Here is a 21,115-nt window from a genome sequence, read left to right on the forward strand (position 1 = left end):
AGTAAATAAATGGAACAACTAAAGTTACAATTACAGTTCTTTGTATTTATTTGTGACGTTTCCCTCGATTTCACATAATGTAATATTTAGTAACTTTATTTACAAATTACTGGCTCAATACATGAACCAATAAACTTTAGTTTGCTTAGAATTTGAGTTATTTACAAAAATTTTTGAATTATGAAACAATCCTTGAAGTCCAGAAATTTACCGCAGACAGATCAATTTGCTGTCTACGATCAATTAAGCAGAAAACCACTGTTACCATCTTTTTATTCTTAAAAAAGTGAATTAAAATCTTTTTACAATTTTGTAAGAAACACTTTCCACCAAATATTGGTCAAGCATTACTATCCTTAAAAATGAGTCTAACGTAAATGCAATTTTCTTCGCGAAGAACATCATTTTGTTTATACCGTTTTCATTATATTTTACATAAATTTCAATCGTAATAGCCTCTTTTAAAGCAATAACGTTGTCTGAAAGTGATATTTGAGAACAAATATCACCGTTGTCTATTCTTTTGGTAATTAATAACACCGATACATTTGTTGTTGGCAGTGCTTTTAGTAATTACATTCTTGGCAAGTAACTTCCAACGTGTTTGTCTTTTACATAGCAGGATTTATACAATTATAGACGAATTGTAAACGTCTGAAGGTAAACAGAAACTTATTGGATAATCAAAACTATTATCTGAACATTACACCTTTGACGTGTCAAGAAATATTTGAACAATGAAAATGTTGAAACTGAGACTTCTAATTTTTATTATTAACTAAGTAGATGTTGTGTACCTGAATAACTTCCAAAACAATTTATCGCACTCCTCATTGATTACATTGAATCTGCAGCACGGCTGCAGTACTTCGTTTACTAGGCTTGAATTTGCTGTAACTTGAACTAATTTAATACAAAACTGTCGTTTGCATTGTACAAAGTTCGAGAATTTGTGATAATGAATACATAAGACATTTTGTACTTGCAATTTTTGTAATCAACACTTAATGTACAATTACATAAACTGCATAATAAATTTCAACGAATACATTTATGATATTTTTTAGAATGAAATAATCAACCTTTAGCAACAGAATCCAAGTGTCCATAATTTTAGAATATTTCATAGTAATTTTGCGCAAATCATAAATAAATTTTGGATAAGTAAAAATACGTGTCAAGTACTTCCGAATATGAAAATCAGTTTTATTAAATAGAGTATTATTGTAAAATAAGATGCAGATTTGACAATAGTCCATGAATTCCAAATTCAATAAAACTATTTAGGTGTCACTTCATACACATTAACAAAATACAAATATACAAAAATATGTGTTATCAATTTTCAATATTCTGTTAGATTTTTAAATGTTTAGTAAATATTAGGACGTATTAAATAATCTCATACTTTTTAAATTAGGAAAAAAATATAATTTGGTACAGTTGACGCGACACTTTAATATAGATCAATTATAAACCATGTAACGAATTAAAAAAAAGTGAAATAAAAGGAAAACGAGTATCTGTATTATTATTATTCGTGCTATAGATCGAATATAATTATTATGATTGTACGAAAAATGTAATCACAAAAATAACAAGTTAATTGTAAAGTAAACACATATTGACAGCAATGTTGACATTAAATTTGTTTCAATTTGTAAACGTGTTTTATTTTCCTTCGTCCCTCTATAATCGGTGGAATGTTCTTTCTTTCTTTCTTTCTTTCTTCCATGAATGATTTAGTCATTATACATTTCTTCCTTTTAATAAATTCTCCAAATGCTTTCTCTAACTATCTGCCAAGGTTGCATTGGAATTGTTTTACTCTAACTTTCAGTTTCGAACATGATAATAACACTGTACCCTCACATTTCTACAAAGTATATATTATATTTATTTTCTTAATATATGCAAGACTTGATGAGTACTCGCTTTCATTATTTCATTTCGTATGTCCATTTTTCTTCATGCGACTTGCATTATTCATAATAATATAAGTAGAATATAATATATGACATTTTTTTCTCTGTATATGCAACTGTACTCGTGGGTGCTGCAATTTGCAACTTTTTTGAAGGTTTTGACAATATTATTTACCTAAAGGACTTTGCAAGCTTTATAACATGACAAATAAACGGTCAGAAAACATTATCTAATTAATTAATTATATTACTATTTATTAATACATGGTAAGCTATATACTGAAAATTCAATAAATTTGAATAATTGTAATTATTGAAATAGAACCGTAAGGATACTGTAATTTATACATAAGAACTTGCTGTCCAGACTTAGGCAAATAATTTACGCTTTACTACCGTTTAGAAACTATGCATAGTAAAATAGTACTTTGCTTCCTCATAGTCAATAGTAAGAATCTTCACGTTCTTCAGTCTTATAAGCAATAATTTTTTTTAATAGAAAGCTGTTCGTTTCTTGTCGGTAAATGGCTCATTTTGTTGTAATTATTTTCAATCTTATACCATATTCCATATCCTCTGTACATTTATCGCTTTTAGTTAACATATCTTGTAAAATTTGTTACAAACAAGTCGTGAGAGATACTCAAAAATGATATTTCCACACAAAGGAAATACTACTCAACGGATCTATATTGTGTCCAAAAATGTTTCTGACCAAACTGAATGTTATTTCACTAAACCTTCCATCCGCTAAGGTTCATTACCTAAATGACTCGTTGCAAGCCGGATTTTTATGTTCTTTTAATCAGTAGTAGATCTTCATACCATTTAATATGAAAAGCCATCTAATTTAAAACGTATAGTTCGTTAGAGCAATAATTTCCAATGGGATCCTGTGCTTGCAATTGAACATATGAAAAGATATAATGTTAATCTAATTATGCACTGTAGTCGATGCATGTTGAAGTCTTTCTAATTCTTCCAACGATAATACATTTGTCTGGACAAGCTCAGGAAGCTTACCAGCCCGAGCCTGAGCGAGAAGTTCTGGACTAAACCATCGTGCTAACTGATTTGAAGTGTGTGAAAGATCTCCACCATTACGTGGAGGCGATGTTTGACGACCTATGGGCATGTTCAATTGCTGCGACCGCATTACTCGCCCATCTGTGAAAAACATTTATTACATTTATCTTTAATATTTATTGTATTGTAAGTAAATTCATCGCATAAATAAAAAATATAATGAGATGTTTTTATATAAAGAAATGTGTAGAAAAGAAACAGAATAGTAAGGAAACATAAATATTATTGAATAAAGAAATGTTATGGTATAGCCAAGTTATGTTATAAGGTGGAGCACAGCCTAAATGATTATTAACTCATTACTTTAAGTTCGATCCAAAGATAAATGCTGTTTAGACTTGGTTTAAATAAGAAGAACAGCTAAAATGTGAGATCTAATTATTCCAATTTCTGAACACCATTGCATGCGATTTGATTAGGCAAGAGGAAGACACCTGAAAATGTTTTAGAATAACAAAGTTAATGCAACAGTGTAATGAACATATTGTAATGTAATTATTACAACAAAAATTTGTTAATGCTCAAATTAATGCAATGTATACAAAAACATTAAATTAGTAATACTTTAATTTATAGATTACATACATGAAACCATTTTAAATGATGAAACAACATGAATTTAATAAAACAATTAATAAATGTTGTTTAAACACATGCAGAATATTATGCACTTAAAATGTGTTCAGAATTTAATATGATTTTATAATTTACAGCTTAAGTTGTCTTCATCTAGAAAACGTTTATCAATTAGTAAATTTTTAAGCAATTTGTCAAGTGGTTAATTTTCAGCAGAACACGTTTATCTTCTTTTTTATAGTATTTAAATATAATTACCTGCTCGACTGGAATTGTAGTTTTGATTCAAAACCATTTGCATTTGTGAATTAAGGGTCCGGTGTTGTTGTTGCTGTTGCGGTGGAGGTTGATGTTGCATATTAGCAAGATGAGACTGAGCCTGTTGTACCTTCATTTGGTTATTTATGGTATTTGACCTCTGATTTATCATAGGATTCTGAGCAACATTGTATTGCGGAACATTGTGATGCGATATAGAACTTGTCATAGTATGTTTGGAGCGTGCGGGGTTACCATACACGCTTGAAACTGTCCTGTGTTGTTGTTGTTGCTGCTGCTGCTGAGGTTGCTGCTGCTGGTAATCTGCATTTCCACTGTACTGAAAGTGATTACCGCCATTTCCGTCACCACCTTTTACTATTGGTCGTCCTGTAATAAATTATGTATACATATATTTTATTATATCTGTAGGAAGCAATACAGAAGATGTAACATATACCAAATATAAAATACCTGGATGTTGTTTAATAGTTGGATTTGACCATGTTGATTGAACGGACTGTGGCCGTAATGTATTATGTCGAGAAAGCACTGCTTGTGTTAATAATTGAACTGCAGATTGCATTTGTTGCATTTGTGATGACTGAGACTGAACTCCCATCTTTGATGGATCATTAGTATTACCTACATAAAAATAAAAAAGTCATTAAGTAAAATCACATAAACCATACATTTAACTTTCTATTTTTGGAAAACAGCACAATAATTCTGATATAGTACACAAATTTGATGTAAGCAAATATTTTAATTTGAATTTTTAACAAAGATATTCTATAAATCAAAAAAATATAATAGACTTTCTAATATTTTGTTTCTAATTCAATAAAACATAGAACATAAAACGACAAATTTAAATTGTTTCAATTTGTACATGTACCTATAACTTCAAAAACACAATAATAGTTGGTAGGAATACTATGTAATTTATAATACATGCAATTTATTTGTACACATCAAGCCATAAAAATAAAAGCTGCAAAGCACGTGCAACAAAATACAAATTGTACCAAAGCATTCCAACAAAGGAAAATGAAAATGTGTAAAGGTAAACTTAAAGTGTAAAATGTATTTATTAATCTTTCTTTTTTATTTTAAAAAACTGTTTTAACATATTGTTATTTTGTAATATGTTCATATATTAATTAATGTAGAAAATATAATTTATAATATAAGTTTTCAATGAGATCAGTATTTGCTTTTGGAAACCAAAAAACTTTTATTTCGATTTATCTAATTTGCCAAAATATAGACAAATTGATCTTGCAACATCTTAAAGGTGTCAAGCAAAGAAAAAAAGAAAAGAGAACAAAATTATCATTCCTCATTTTAATACAAAAATAAAAAATAATTTTACATTAGATAATAGTCACAAATTTACGAGTATTTTTATGCAGTTTGTGAAACATTTATAATATTTTAAATAACAACATCATTCTGCGAATTTAATATTTTATTTTCTTTTATCTTTTCTAATGTTTTATTATTATCGACTATTATCGTTTCAATTTCAAATTGTTCAGTTAATAGTTTGTCAAGAATAAGAGGACTATTATTATTATTAGTATCACTTATATTCAATACAGTTGATTCTTTATCTTTATCCTCGTTAGTAACTTTATTTTCCTCTGTCATATTCAAACTCAAATTATTATTTGAATCTGACTGCTGCTGAAAAGAAGAGAAATACTTGTCTTTCAACGCAGACTCTTCTACTTCTATGTTGCCGTTTTTATTTAATTCGTATGCACTGTCCGATGTGTTAATCTTCAACATACTAACATGCCGTTTAGCGTTATGATTAGTAAGCTGAATTGCACCGTCAGAAGAAGCAAATGTTTGTGTGTCAGTATTTTCTTTGTAATGAAATGTGTTGCGATATTTGTTACGATTATCATTGAGTATAGGTGAAAATAAGAAAGTCGAGTCTAATTGATGATTGGACTGATTCGCACCCTCAGGTTCCTTATCAGCAGTCATTTTACGCAACACCGATGTTGGGGTAAAAGCGAGCGGTGTTGGGCTCATGGTCTGCTTCGCCGGAGAGTTAACAGGGCTTGACGATCTTTGAGTTTGTTGTTGTTGCTGTTGCTGCTGCTGTTGATCCTGCCGCTTACGGAAATTCTCACGTTGCTCCTCCAATTTTTTCTTAATTAAAGCACTTTGCATTATAGATTGAGTATGCATAACAATCTCCCGCGGTGAGAGAACTCTATGCTGCATCACTGTTAAAACAGCAAAAGATCAAATATATTTTGCGTAGGTAATTATCATCATACAACTTCATTAAAATCTTCCTACAAATTTTATAAGATATAAAAACAGTAACTTTCAGTGCAAACTGTAATTATATATTGTTGTAATATTTAGCCAATACTCAATTAATAAGAATCGTAATTACTACTTATTTTATTGATTTAAATATATCTTTTATATTGTATTTAATTAATTAACTGATTTTATATACATTGTAATAATGCCACGCAGTAAAAGTATTATTATCTTGGGAATTCTACCTGGATGCTGTACTGTTAAAGTACTGGGACTAGCAGTCAAATTCGGAGATATTACTGAAGATGGACAATAAGCTGCATTCCAAACATCATATATACTTGAATCAGTATTCTTAAGAAAACTACTAAATGTTTAAAAACCAGAATAGTTCACAAGAGAGTACAAAATAGTTTGATGGTACTATATCAAAAATGAATTGAAAGAGAAAAAATATCAAGACTACATTGGCAGTAATAAAGCAAATATAAAAGCATGAAAAATAGATTTCTTTACTATACTTTCTATTGAATTCAATACCAACGATGCACTTACCATTATTCATAGGGGATGGAATTCTTTGTTGTAACTGCTGATACAACATCTGTTGCAAGATGTGATCTTGAGGAGTAGGTGCACTAGGATGCGGACTTACTGTACGAGAAGTAGTACCACCATACATCTTTAAAATATTTACTAGAACTTCCCTGTGACGGTGTTGCATTGCTGGATTCTGTGGCATACATTAATGTAAGGGCAAGTTATTAAAAGGGTGATATATTGGAAGAACTGAAGTAAACTAAGACTTTTTTTTAGTTAAATAAGCCAACCTGCAGCTGTTGTATAAGATGCTGTCTTGTTATTTCTCCTTGCTGAAGACCTTGAATAATGGCTTGAGCTTCAGGTCTTTGTAACAATTCTTGACTGGTAGGAGCATTGTTAAGCATCATTTGCATTTCTGGAGGTACAGGGCTCATTCCTAACATTCGCTGACCACTCATTATCATTGGTAACATATCAGAATGTTGCTGCTGTTGTTGGTGTCGTTGTTTCTGTTGTTGTTGTTGCTGCTGCTGTTGCTGCTGCTGCTGTTGTTGTTGCTGCTATGAGAGAAATGAAAATTGTTCATGCAATATATTATTTCTTTATCTTTTTACGAAACAACAATTTACCAACCTGTTGAATTTGTAACACTTTCATTAGATTTTCATGTTGCACTTGTGCTTGGTGCGGATGTTGAGTTGGTCCAAGAGAACCAATATGATTGAATGTCGTAGCATGCATTGGTTCTGGGACCGATTGCTGGGGGGCAATTGGTTGAGTTTTCAGTTGTGAATTAAGCAACTACAGAAAATTACATATTATCTTCTATAGAATAAAGTATCGTGCAATTTCGATTATTAACAAATTAAAAACAAAATGATACAATCACCCTACCTGTATTAATGTCACAGGTTGTTTTTGAGAAATAGGACCGTTTGCTGCTGGTATAGCTTGTCCTCCAGTTACTTGAGCAAGCTGCATCCAAAGCAATATTTTATTAGTAATATATTAATGTAAGACATACACAAATGTAACTATGTTTAAGATTACCAATTTCTTAAAAGCAGAGAGATCTTCTTCAGTCTTATTTACACGAGGTTGATCAGTCGAAGATGTGGGTAGGGGAGCACCACCTCGCATACGTGCTTCTAATTCTTCCAAACTATGCACAACCTTTCCACCAACTTCTATAAAAAATATTCAACATAATACAATACTCTATTCACATAACGTATAGATTGAAATATAAGTTATACAACTACAAAGTAACATAAATAGCTCAAGTTCTCACCCATATCCTTAATGGATGTATTCTTTATCAATGGTATGACAGTACTAGCAGCATCTCCTTGTCCATTTTGTGTTGATTTGTTTCCACGTTGCAGCATTTCCAACAGTTTTACTCCAGTAGTGGATGTAGTATTATTTGTTGTTGTTGTATTGGCAGGGGAAATAGGAGTAAAATAGGTATTGGACTCTGTCACTGATGGAATTTGAATATTTGGCTCAGTAATATCATTCAGAAGATTATTTAGTATATCATCTTGTATAGAAGTCCTGCGACTATCGAGTTGTTGAACTGGACTTTCTCTTTTAAACCATTGACTAAATCGAGAACAGGAACCACCATTTGAACCGACTCCATTCTACATAAATAAAACATACTTTAATACATGATTACATCATTGATTCTACGTGAATCAAAGATAATTTACTTCACTCACAGTTAAAAGCCCAGGAACACCAGGCAACGTATCTGATTTTAAGAACTCGTCAAGGTTGAAATCAGGATGACTGTCTTCTTGATTTTGATTAACAGTACTAGAGTTATCTATACCCGCGGTTTCGCAACTTTGTTCTGCTACAGTGCTTTCGCTGGAATCGTGATTCGCTTTCTGTGTAACTGAAGACGACTCGTGTTGTTCTGAAATGGGTGAATGTGGCGCAGCTACAACATTTATAGGTTGGTCCATCGTTGTCGGTGTGCTACGACCCTTCGGACCGGCTGAATTTTCGGTTTGCTTTTCATCCTTCTCTGACGAATTCTTCTTACCACGCTTTTTCTGGACTGCTGGTTGTTTTTTATTTTTGGTGCTACCATTGTTATTGTTTACTACTTTTTCCTCGGGAATATCTTCAAATCCTCTTAATTCGATGGTATCATGCTGAGACGTTGGTCCAGAAATAAACCATTCTGGTTCATCCGCATCGTTACGATTTTCGCTGTAAGTTCGCCTGCGATCATTACTAAATCTTCGCTCTCGTCCACGATCTTTATCACGGTCTGATCGATGATTACGATCATTACGTTCAACTCCTCTGTCCCGATCCCGTTCTCTTTCCCTATCTCTATAGTCGCGACCAAATGATCTCCGTTCAAAGCGTTCATTCCGATCATCCCGATCACGTAAGTTGTCGCGTTCACGATCTCTGTCCCTCACATTCTCTCGATCCTTTCCATCACGCGTATCTCTATTATCACGATCACGAATGGAGGCTCCACCACTGGGCCCAGATCGAAAAGCAGGTTCGAGCTTCTCATTTTCAGGTCTAAAGTCCCATATATCTCGAGTTAAAATTCTACCGCTTCCGATTCGTCGAACAGATTCTCTATGGCTGACCTATAACAATTAATGATAATCTACACATTGTGGTATTAAGAACATCAGAATTGATTCCACAAAATATATTGATGATACCTCCGTTTTTCCTATCGGACTTTCAGGACGTCTATTCGACGGTTGATTTACGTTAACAAAGCAACCTGAATTAAAACTTCTTCGCTGAGGGCTCAAAACTATACCATCTTGCTCTTTACGAATTCGTTCTCGAGGATCCCCATTCCGACGCTTAGTATGGTTTTCAGTAACTTGATCAGTACGGCCAGTTCTTTCATCTTTTGGAAGAGTGTCACTACGCTTCCTACCTGAATGCCAACGTTCAGGATCCCATACACCACGTGAGCTTAGTGCAAAGAAATTATTATAATTAATAAGCAGTAACCATAAATGTCTTCCAATATTATACCATAATAGAGTAAATATTTAATGTACAAAATATATAACATACTTATTATATGAGGTATCTAAGAAGTCAGGTCTCCGCTTAGATAATGGCAAACTCTTTATCACCATTAATTCTTCCTAAAATGAATTGATGCAGCATTATTTTGTTGCAGTAATTTCAAATAATGTCTGCTTATAAATATTTTACAAGAAATATTTTCTGAATGAACAATAAAGTTATAACAAATATTATACCCGGGAATATTGGAATTGAGGTCTTGAACGGCCCATTTCCATAATTGAAGTGTCGGTTACCTCCCCAGCCACCGACATAGATATAATTGCTTCATCTCCTACAAAGTAACAAGAACCAAAAATATAAATTTATAATCTGTTGCATTATTTTACAAAGACAGCTTTGTAGTAAATATAATACTGGGTAAAACTATTTTTCAATATTTTCTTAATCAGAATTATAAACTTGTACTAATTAATAAGTACAACAAGATCCTTGTTAAGAAAAGAATAACTCATATGTTCTGTTAATTGTGGACGCCCCAACGCTATCGCCGGCTTCACCGGCGACTTTTCTCTATTATTATGCACATGTACCTTCATATTAAAATTCTCGGTAAGAATAAATAATATAAGTATTAAGTGGACAAGTTTTCAAGAAAATTCAAATCTGCTGTTAAAAACATAGTTACTTCGCTTTGTGTACAAACTTTCGTAAGTGATAACGAACTCTCGATATCGGTACAGGATTCGACGAAGATTTGAATGCGTGGCTTGTATTGTTCTCTTCGAAATTAAGTACCGTATATTACGAATGTACTTACGAAAGGTCACTCGCTTTATCGCATTCATAGATTTATTTTTGCGAAACCATCGGCAAGCCTTGGTTTGCATAACCAAAGTTGCATCTAGAAAAGGAGATCCCGTGGGTCCTACCAGCGGACGTTTTCGTGGTCGCCGGTACCAATTTGAACCGGAGATGCTATGAGACTCTAATTTCATCTTAACAAAATTTCAATACTTTTACCGCGTGCTTTAACAAATGTTCGTTGTTTTTACGTTCAACTGCCCTAGACAGTCCAACAAATATTTATCATCGAAGGACAAGACGGACGAACCACCGTTCGAATTGGTTAATACAAATACAGCAACAAATAAAATACAATAAAATATGTCGAAATGTACAACTTAATAAAAAATATGTATATGTGATATCTCTTAAAGATTATTCACTTAATAGAAACTTAATATATTCGAAATAACGAACAGTATTTATATGCGTCGTAAACACATGTGATATTTGTACGAAATTATTTCGAAAATTTATGCAAAATGGAATTTCTTTGTCCATATAACGCGTCTATAAGAAATTGAATTCTTAATTATAATAGATACTACACGTTGTACAGCACGATACAAACTGACTAAATACCGGCGGTTTTTAGACGAACTGTTTGTCCACAATCCAATCAAGTGTGTCCCTGAGAACGTTATTGTCAACTTTATGTCTCATTGGTTCTCTTTGTAATACATTTGAACGAAATTTATAACTGATATCTCTCAAACGAATAAACGTTTATACATAATATCAAATAAATTATTTTTGTAATATAATTATTTACAAAAATCAAAATATTTGTTTTTAAGTGTGAAGATTTTTCGTGTAAAGTCTTCAACATGTAAACACTTAATCTTTACACCTTTAATATGTAAAGATTTTACTAAACTATTAAATGTATGCAGTTTAAAAAATGTATTTATTTCAATGTACATTGTAAATATTTTATTATATTATTGATTGACTTTTTCAAGAATATAAATCATAACAGAAAATGAAAATTTTAATTTGCTGTTCATTGGCAATGCAGACTATTATATAATTTTTGTAATGCTTACCATGTTATTTATTTAGACATGCAACTAATAAAAACATAAAAGATTATGAGCATTAGTAGTATAAAAATAGCTATGTGACTAATATAAATTTAAAGTTTGTATATAAATTTATTACTTGCCTTTCTTTTATTGTGAATGAATTTTCATTGGTAAACTTACATTTCAAGATAAATAAATAATAACTTAATGAGAATTTTGTTATCTCATATACATATGTTGTTAGTATTGTTATCTTATTTGTATCAAATTTAGTTAATACGTTTTATACAAATAAACTGAATACACTGATTGTGAATTTGGATGTTTTAAGTTATACTGTATAGCCTATATGATGATAGTGTTAAAGTCTGTACCTTTGTAGAATATGATATTCAATACTGTCTTTGTTACTGATACAATTTAACTCTAAAAATTAAGGAATATATACAATGCAATACCTCCAAGTAATAAATTTTGTATCATCCAAAGTAATAATGATTTTCATTATTCAAATATTAATATATTTATTAATACTTACATGTTAAAAATAATTTTATATCGTTTTGATACACAACATACATAAATATATAAATATATCAAATACAAAAAATGAATGATATGTATTACAGTATAGGTAAATATTATGACACAGATAACTTTATTATGCCTTGAGTCTTTTATATTTAATTTTTCATTAATGATTTGAATGTTTACAGCAAAATATTATTTTAACCCTTTAGGTACAAGAATCTCTTTAAATGGTAAAGATGTAGCAATGGATATAAAAACCAAAACTGGTGCTTATTGCGTTCCTCTGTCATCCATCATTAATTTTTTTCCTTCGCCTATGCTTTTTATTTAATATTTTTTGGATATTATTTTATTAACTAACTGCTTAAATAAAAGTAAAATTCTGCATCATACCTGAAGGGTTAATAAAGAAATAATCATTATGTTACAGCATGACAATCTATACAAACCTTTATGAAGCTACGAACAAGATAAATAATGCAGCTTATCTTAATGTATAAAAATAAACAATCTGAGTAAACTGAAATGAAATGTTGTATCAAAATTCAAAATGAAAGTATACTGACAGAATATTGTATATATAAATGATAGATCTAAATATAAAGGAAACTAGTGAATCTCCTACCTTCATCTTTTGGAGTTGGTAGTTGCTTGTCAATTGTCACAGATTCTTGAGACATTCTGCTCTCTATCACCTTTATTCTTCGAATAAGGTAAATTCACAGCACTCACTGTACAGACTTAATTTTTTTTCTAGATCTTTTATGTGATCTATCTACGTCTCATATGCCATACATACATATATCTAATTGTAGAGTTTATATCTAGCTATATACCTTAGTACTGTTTAGTATCACAGACTGGTTTTCCCTTCTATATTTTAGTTTATCTTTAAGCGAGGAAAAATTTCAATAGGACAAACGATCGTTTATTAACTGCCTGTAAAGTTCTAATATAGACAGCTCGGCCACTCTCACTCGTTGAAAAGAGAAATGAAGAAAAAGTGTTTACGTGCTACGAGTTTATAAGTTTACACACGGTAATACAGAAGACAAACGCAAACGAAAAAATTAATTGCACGAGTTTCGAAGCACGTGTTTCCCAAAATCATTTCATTACTTCAACACGTCCTCTTCCAATTACTATTAATCCATCGATTTATCACACAAAATGTACACACACAACACTAATTCACTGCTATGCAAAAATAGAAAATGGCGCACGATCCCCACTTCCGCCGTTGTTTCTCACTGCTTCCTCGATCTACAACGTACAGCGTTCTAAGCTTACTACGATCTTATAGATACCACTACGTCATCTGTCTGTACAAGCATTATTCTTTATTCCCCGAAAGAACCGTAATGTCGAATAACGAGTTTTCATTTGTGCTGCGCAGATCTTCTGTCGTTGTTTCGAATACAATTTGTAATGCGCATGTACTTTCACGATAGCTATTCTGATCATGAATATCCAGTGATCTCTTAATTAAGTATACCTGCATATATTATCATTTCTTTCCAATGAATCTACAAATATAGAGACACTATATATCTTTAAAAAAGAAGGAATGGTTGGCTGCTGTTTAGTACAATTATAAATTAAATACTTGAAATCTTTTAATTTCAGTTTTCTAAATCCTTTCTTTCGTCCATAAATTTTTGTTCACTGTATATATGATCATGGAGTAAGAAGGAAGCAGTAGATTGGCATCACGCTAATAATAAAATGTGTGTGAACTCAGCCAAGATGCGCGAACCACTACCTTTCTTTCCTGAAATAAAATACAATATGGCATCAGCATGTAAAAGCAATACTGTGAGCCAAAAAGTTCCTAAATTTAATGACTTTAGTTGGTACTTCTAGAAAGCTGATATTCAAAACAGTATACTCTAAATTATAATAGTTGGAAAAAATATAAAATCAACATCCAGTCCTTTCTTTTTATTGGATGTAATCAGCTGTAATATACAACAAAAAGTAAAAAAAAAGCGATGTGAATCTATGTATTATTGTTTTTTTACCAAATTCTTGGTACAGACAAAGAGTAGAGAACTCTGTGGTACAGTTTCTAAAAGGAAATCGATACGCATTGCGAGATATCGATTGTGACAACCATTGCACTATTCGAGTGCCATCTTAAAAATTTCTTACAAATGAGTACCGCCAAAATTTATAGCACTTATACAGTGATCTATAAAAAAAGTAGTTTGCAAAACGAAGGGTATATCAATTTTATTACAACAGTCAATCTTTAATACATACATTTATAATAAGGTAGAAAAAGAAAATCAATACTGGATTTTAATACAATATAACATGTTTTTAATTTTATGTAATAATGATAAGTATTAGTCAATTACAGTCATTAACAAAAATAACTATTTTTTTTCACAAATGTATCGTCTGCCTGTTAGACAACATAAATATGAATATTTGTATCCACTGTGCATAAATATATGTATGTATAAACGGTATACGTATACTTATACATACAAATTTTATACATATTATCATCAAACTAGATACATTAACTATGAAATACAAAATAATGTAGAATAAAAAATATCATACTTTTGTCAAACATTAAAAATACATAATTTTTAAATCAAAACTGCTCAAAAAGTAAAAAGAAATCATTGCTAATTAATATGAATGTAACTATTTATTAGAACTTGAAATAATTCAATATAAAAGTGAGCTTACTCATTTTTTTGTTATTTTTAAACATTTCGTGGATTTGACTATAAAGTACTCAACTAACAATCGTATGTTCATATAAATGTAATAAAATATTACAAGTAATGGTAATATTAATTTTAGAATGACAGTGTAAGTCAGTTTAATATATTATGTAATATTAAAAAATATATTTTATTGATAATGTTGTTTGTATTAAAAATATTGTAACAGTTCTTGAAAAATTAAATGAAACATAAACATAAGATACGTGTATTTTAATACAACATTGAAAAACACTGGCATTCTAGTGTTAAAAATGATTGAAACTTTTGAAGATTGATGGAATGCTCAATGTGGTTCACCTTACCCTAGTCATGTTCTCTTACCTGAAATTCAAGATAAATAAACTATTTTAATTGTATTAGACTAATAAATATTATGAAGTATTTTATAGGAAATACAAACAAATGTTTTTGAAATGGCAATTAAATGTTTAAAGAAACATGTTAAATCAAAATGGGACATTCACCATTAGTTTTCTTTTTCGTCTATTGATGTACTCATTGAATTATTTTCAGGTTCTTCATTTTTAATTGTAACAGTTTCATCTACATTTTTTGCTATTCCTGAAGTTTCTTCTTCCTCAGAACTTTGTTCTCTGTCATCATCTTCTAATGATTTTTGTACATTGTTATTGCTTACTAAAGTATCAGATGAATTTTCCTCTGCAGTGGAATTTTCTGAACTCTTTATTCCATTTTCGTTTTTTGCTGTTGTAGCTGCTTTCCTTCCTCGTCCTTTCCTTACAACTGGTTCTTTATTTGTCTTCTTTTGGGCATTCGTAACTGGCTTTGTTGTATCAACATCTTCTTCATTTACAGTATCATCATCTTTTTTTAAGGCAGCATTGCGACCAGCACCTTTACCTCTAGTTTTGTTAGTTCTCTTTTGTGGTTCAACTTGCTCTTTCTTTTTTGTATTTCTTCCTTTCTTTGATACTGGAACTGATTCTGTCTCTTCTGGATTATCATTCTGAGATTCTTGATTTTCATTATCACTAGTATTTAATGCTTCTGAAGATGATGATCCTTCATCATCTTGTGATGCATCTTCTACAACAGCATCATTTTTACGACCCCTTGTACTCCTGGTAACTGTTTTTGTAACTTTATCATCTTTTTTAGCTGCTTTTGCAGTAGTGTTTGATCCTTCTTTATTTTTAGTCTTACTAGTAACAGTGGTTTTAGTCTTACTCTTTGAATCAACATCTGCATTATTTTTCTTTTTTGTTGTTCTTGTTTTTGATTTTTCTTTTGTTTCTGAATCAGCATTTGCTGCCTTTGTGTTTTTTTTATTTGATACTTTCAAGCTCTCTGTAGTTTCACTGGCAGCAACTTTCTTAGACCTTCCTGTTGATTTTTCTTCAGCTATAATGAACAAATAATTATAATCAATATAATAAGTACTAATATCAACAAAATATTTTAATAATCTATAAAGTAGATATAACATATTTTTTACGATATTTTTGTGTTAAAAAAATAAGAGTCAATTTGATAGAATTTAAGATATCTTAAATCTTAAATTCTGAATGCACATGTTGACTGAGCAACAGAAAATTTTGTATTACGAAATTATAACGCTACAGTGAAATCAAATAATTAATAATCAGGAACTAGATTAATAATCCTATGATATTTATGCAATATTGTTCCTTTAAAATATATAATATTACTGATGTTTTGAAAAGAATCTCAAAGAACATACGCTCTACGACCACATCCGTTCCCGCCTTTTTTGCCGCAGGTTTCGTACGTGTCTTCTTCGTTTCTGTTTTTTCAGCATTCGTTTCACCATTTTTTAAATTTTCGTCACTTTTTTCTTCAGTTTCTTTATTTTTTTTCGCTGCAGATTTACTTTTCGAGTTTGCTTTTGGAGGTGCCGGAGCATTTTTAGCAGACACCGATATCTTATCCTTTGTTTTCGCGACTGAATCTATGACTTCGGTTTGTTCGTTTTTGGCCGACTTCGCAGCTCTTGGTAATCTAATTTGCTTTTCTTCATTTTCCCCATTTTTAACTGCACTTTTCACAACAGTTTTCTTTCTTTTTGGTGGTGATACATCGCCGATTTCCGCGGTTTGGGCAACTTCTGAACCGGGATGTTTCGCAGCTTTACGGGGTGCCATTTCGCTGTCCAACGTGTTGTACTTTCCGTTACGAGTGTTCGCACGTTACATGACTAACATAGCGGCAGATCGGCAGCTTCAGGTTTGAAATTGGTTTGATAATCGACATTCGATTTTTGGATCGAAAAATGGCGTCGAGATATTGGTTTATAAAATTATACGATAATTAAATTACTTTTCTTGAATTAATTATCTAAATTAACATTTATTAAATCCTTATATCACGATACGCCTAAAGTTTCGTAATTTTTGTACCTTTTATAATTAATTCGATTGTATTTCATTTTTGCGCCAAAGCGATTTCAACTTTTTATCGATACATTCCTTTTAACATATCGAATATATATTTCTTTAAATTGGTTATTTGTAAATGCTTCATTCATAAATATTTAGATATCCAATATTATAAATTATCGTTCAATCGTCTATTTTTTTATTTACTGACATATGTAAAAGAAAATGAAATGTTATATATATGTCATTTTTAATTAATATTAGTTTTACTAATTTAATTATTTTATACATTAAATTATACCTAATTATTATGAAAATTGTAAAATATATACTTTCTTAATGATTGCAAATACATATATTTAAATTTATATGTAGTAATTGTTTTTCGTGTAGTACAGTATATAATATTGAAAATAATATACTTAGAAAATATATAAATATATTGTTTACTGTTTAAATAAAAACACACACCCGACGCAGATGCGTATTTGACAGCCCCCCCACGGATCATTATCAGTCAGTATACATCAGTACGCGACGCTCTCTGAAAGAGTCGCTTGTTTATGTTGAATTACGAATATAAAAAAATGTTTATTACCAAATATTTTAGTTAGATACGATTGAAAATAAAACTGAGAAAGGTATTTTATTGTATTTTACAATTTGCTCTTACCAAATCCTGTTCTTCAAATACCATTCAACAAATATTAAAATTAATACAGTTATAACCTCAATATTTCTTTGTCATATTATTGTTTGTTCACAGGAAAATTTTGTTATTGAACAATGAATACTACTAAAAAAATTAACGTAAATTTTTCATCATTAGTGGGTTTAAAAACAGAGCTTTTAAGAAAGCAACATGAAGTGAATGAGGCAAAATTAAAATCAGAAATTAATCATGTTGACCTAAAACTAAAGAAAAAGCCTAAAAAGTTAAAAAAAGAGAGTACTAATAAAAATGAAGAAAAATCTGTATATATTGAAGATGTTAATACACATAAAAAATCAAAATTGATGCTAGAAGCAAAAGCAAGATTATATGAACGATTAAAAAAATCTAGAACTAATAATGATAATTTTCTTGTTGATTTCAAAAACAAATCAGATGAATCTGATGAAGAAGCATTGCAGAAAGATGAAGAACCTGAAAATGACACAATATATGAAAATGAAGATGATTGGGTAGAATATGAAGATTGCTTTGGTCGTACAAGAAAATGTTTACGTGAAGATCTACTTCTTATGCAAGAAAAAGATAAATTAATAAAACAACAAATTATAAGCGAAAAAGGCATTGATCCAAAAACTAAAAATACTGTTGAACAAAGTATTGTGGAAGATGAAAAAGAACCAGAAATAGAAATTATGAGAAGAAAATGGGAAGAACAAACAAAGAAATTGGCTGACAAACCAAACATACATTATCAAGATGTTTTATTCGATGAGGCTAGGACTCATGGTGTTGGTTACTATGCATTTTCACAAAGTGAAGAAGAAAGAATGAAACAACAAGAGAATTTATTCAAGTTAAGGAAGGAAACAGAACAGAAACAGAAGGAAATAAAAGAATTGAAAGAATTGCGGGAAAAAATTGAATATAACAGGTTAAAGGCAGCTAGAATTAGACAACGTATTAGAGCAGGGTTACCAATAGATACAATAGAAGAAGAATTTAAGCAGAAGAATGATGATGAATCCAGCCAAAATAAAGTAGAAAGTATATCCAATCAAGATGCTGTAAAAGAGAAGCCAAATGAGGTGAAAGATAATAATACAGAAGAAGACATAAAAGAAGAACAAAGTGAAGAAGATAGGGAAGATAAAATAAAAGCTCTAGGAGAACTGTTAGGTAAAAGAACTCATTGGTATGAAATGTCACAAGAAGAATGGGTTCATAAATGTAGAAAAATAAGAGATAATGAATTTGGGCCAGTGTATGATAATTTTAAGAGTGGTGGTTATTTAAATTCTAAAAATATTATTGAATCATCAACTAATCAAGAGCCTATAAACTCTGATTCAAATCAAATACACACTCAGAATAATGAAATTGATATAGATTCTTATGATATACCACTCCCTCCTCCATTAGTAACAAATGATTCTGATACTAAATGTGATCAAAATAATTTGATTGGAGAAAAACATAATGATAGTAATTTGTCTATAGTAACTGATACCACACAATATAAATCGAATAGTACAGTCCAAAAGCATATAAAGCCTACTCCAAACATAGATGAAGAGAGTATAGCAGCTGGTTTACGATATTTAAGAGAAAAATTTGAAGAAAGTCAGAACAGCTGAAGTATTATATAAAATGACTACACATTATTATGTATTTTATTGTATATATTTGTAAATATTAAAATATTAAAATTTATAATATTGTGAAATATTATATATTACATTTTTATTTTGTACTTCGTTTTTATTTATACCTTAATTTAACCTAAATCTTAATCTATTATGAATTATGAAATTAATACTTTAAGGTAGTAAACAAAATTATTATCAAATTATTCATCATCTGGAAGAACAATATTACAAGTAGGACATTTCATTGGGTTGTGTATCATAGCATATCTTTGTAAGCAAAATAAGTGTAGTAAACTCTCACAATTACCACACTTTTTCCCCTAGTTAACAAATATAAATATTACTTCCTAATGCAATTATATAATAAAACATTTTAATACAAACTTACATAAAAAATAACTTGTTTACAAAGGCAACAAGTACTTAAATTATCTTCATAAGTAGCTCTAAAATATGGCATTAATTCTGTTATACTTCTTGGACCTATAAAATAGAACCCATCCTGTAAATAATACAGAAAAATAATTTTACTAATACAATAAAATTTTACTCTCTATATTACAACTTTTTTTATATTATTACCCGTACCTTATAAACCAACCATTTTCTTGTAACTATGTCACCTAAAAATTCTTCAGCTTCTGTTTTTGATAATTTTACATCTGCAGAAGAACATAAGTTTAAACATACGGTACTTTGTATACATCTATTATTTGATGTTATAATTTCAGAAAACACATGTCTGAGTAATGCCAATTGTGCTTTTGAAAATTCAGTCTGGAATCTATAAAATATTGGTAATTTTAATATATATCATATTGATTATACAAATGTAATATTTTAAATTGATTACAATCATATACCTAGTTACTTCATCAAGCACAGTACTTATTACAACCCAATAAACTTGACTTGTAATTTCACATTGTACTTTTTTAATTAACATATTTAAAACCTGTAATTGTTCATTTATTTGATTTACTATTACCGACACATTATCATTACCTGAAAATATTAAATTCTTTGTAAAACATGACAAAAATATATAAAACAAATAATATGTATAAAAAATCAAATTGAAAGTTAAATAAAAATTTGTGTACCAAATAATTGAATAACCAAATCTTTTGCTTTATTTTCGTCTAAAAGACCTTCATGCATAAAAGTTTGAAGGAGTATCTTATGTTTTTGACCATAAACCATGTTGTCATTAAAAAATGAATGAATGTTATTGAAATACTGCAATTATACGTGTGTGGTATGTAAACAAGGAATGTGATGATTGCTTTCTGGTTTACGTAATTTCATAGAATTCAATTTAATATTCAAAAAGTGATCATTTCGTCAAGAAACTATGAAGTAAACACGTGTAAATCAAACACGCTGTAAAATACACTTAACCAATAAAAATTACAACCAAGTTTGAAAAGTATCTTTAATTTATTGTTTCCCAATTTATAAAAGCAAAAAATAACATGTATTTATAGCTGCTTTATGAAAAAGATTAATTGTTGTTTTGGTCATTACTTTTTATAAAACGAAGTAAAAAATTGCGAGTTATACTATAATTTCTAAATATATAACTTCAA

At 30.0% G+C, this 21,115-nt stretch overlaps 4 protein-coding genes across 14 annotated transcripts; 1 reads left to right on the plus strand and 3 right to left on the minus strand.

The window, feature by feature from the left end:
• Positions 1–24: 24 nt before the first annotated feature.
• LOC100877511 (uncharacterized) lies at positions 25–13,506 on the minus strand. Of its 10 annotated transcripts, XR_013040718.1 has the most exons (16): positions 10,522–11,120; positions 9,938–10,035; positions 9,747–9,820; positions 9,377–9,641; positions 8,402–9,298; positions 7,969–8,323; positions 7,728–7,864; positions 7,572–7,652; positions 7,311–7,478; positions 6,965–7,237; positions 6,690–6,867; positions 5,819–6,088; positions 4,320–4,490; positions 3,846–4,235; positions 3,315–3,445; positions 2,953–3,092 (listed from the first exon to the last, which is right to left on the minus strand). XR_013040718.1 is itself a non-coding variant. In XM_012285995.2 (15 exons), the coding sequence occupies exons 1-15, from the start codon at positions 12,781–12,783 to the stop codon at positions 2,860–2,862; spliced, it is 3,645 nt and encodes a 1,214-aa protein (XP_012141385.2). In that variant the 5' UTR covers positions 12,784–13,506; the 3' UTR covers positions 25–2,859. The 10 variants fall into 10 exon arrangements, 9 of the variants coding, with proteins under 9 accessions (XP_012141385.2, XP_076396779.1, XP_076396776.1 ...); XM_012285995.2 differs by lacking the exons at positions 3,315–3,445; positions 10,522–11,120 and adding an exon at positions 12,729–13,506 and having other exon boundaries at positions 25–3,092; XM_076540664.1 differs by lacking the exons at positions 3,315–3,445; positions 10,522–11,120 and adding an exon at positions 11,130–11,153 and having other exon boundaries at positions 25–3,092.
• Positions 13,507–14,309: 803 nt separating this feature from the next.
• Positions 14,310–16,970, minus strand: LOC100877285 (uncharacterized). The gene is made up of 3 exons (XM_012285990.2): positions 16,550–16,970; positions 15,312–16,209; positions 14,310–15,168 (listed from the first exon to the last, which is right to left on the minus strand). The coding sequence occupies exons 1-2, from the start codon at positions 16,968–16,970 to the stop codon at positions 15,314–15,316; spliced, it is 1,317 nt and encodes a 438-aa protein (XP_012141380.2). The 3' UTR covers positions 14,310–15,168; positions 15,312–15,313.
• On the plus strand, positions 16,941–19,849 carry LOC105662560 (coiled-coil domain-containing protein 174). Of its 2 annotated transcripts, none has more exons than XM_076540683.1 (2): positions 16,941–17,052; positions 17,971–19,849. In XM_076540683.1, exon 2 carries the CDS (start codon positions 17,991–17,993, stop codon positions 19,512–19,514), a length of 1,524 nt encoding a protein of 507 aa, XP_076396798.1. In that variant the 5' UTR covers positions 16,941–17,052; positions 17,971–17,990; the 3' UTR covers positions 19,515–19,849. The 2 variants fall into 2 exon arrangements, with proteins under 2 accessions (XP_076396798.1, XP_012141379.2); XM_012285989.2 differs by lacking the exon at positions 16,941–17,052 and adding an exon at positions 17,600–17,845.
• Positions 19,604–21,038, minus strand: Nse1 (SMC5-SMC6 complex component Non-SMC element 1). Its single transcript, XM_003703474.3, has 5 exons — positions 20,630–21,038; positions 20,390–20,531; positions 20,115–20,310; positions 19,915–20,028; positions 19,604–19,846 (listed from the first exon to the last, which is right to left on the minus strand). Exons 1-5 carry the CDS (start codon positions 20,727–20,729, stop codon positions 19,727–19,729), a joined length of 672 nt encoding a protein of 223 aa, XP_003703522.1. The 5' UTR covers positions 20,730–21,038; the 3' UTR covers positions 19,604–19,726.
• Positions 21,039–21,115: the final 77 nt, after the last annotated feature.

The sequence above is a fragment of the Megachile rotundata genome, chromosome 15 (assembly GCF_050947335.1).
Source record: "Megachile rotundata isolate GNS110a chromosome 15, iyMegRotu1, whole genome shotgun sequence".
Lineage (NCBI taxonomy): Eukaryota > Metazoa > Arthropoda > Insecta > Hymenoptera > Megachilidae > Megachile > Megachile rotundata.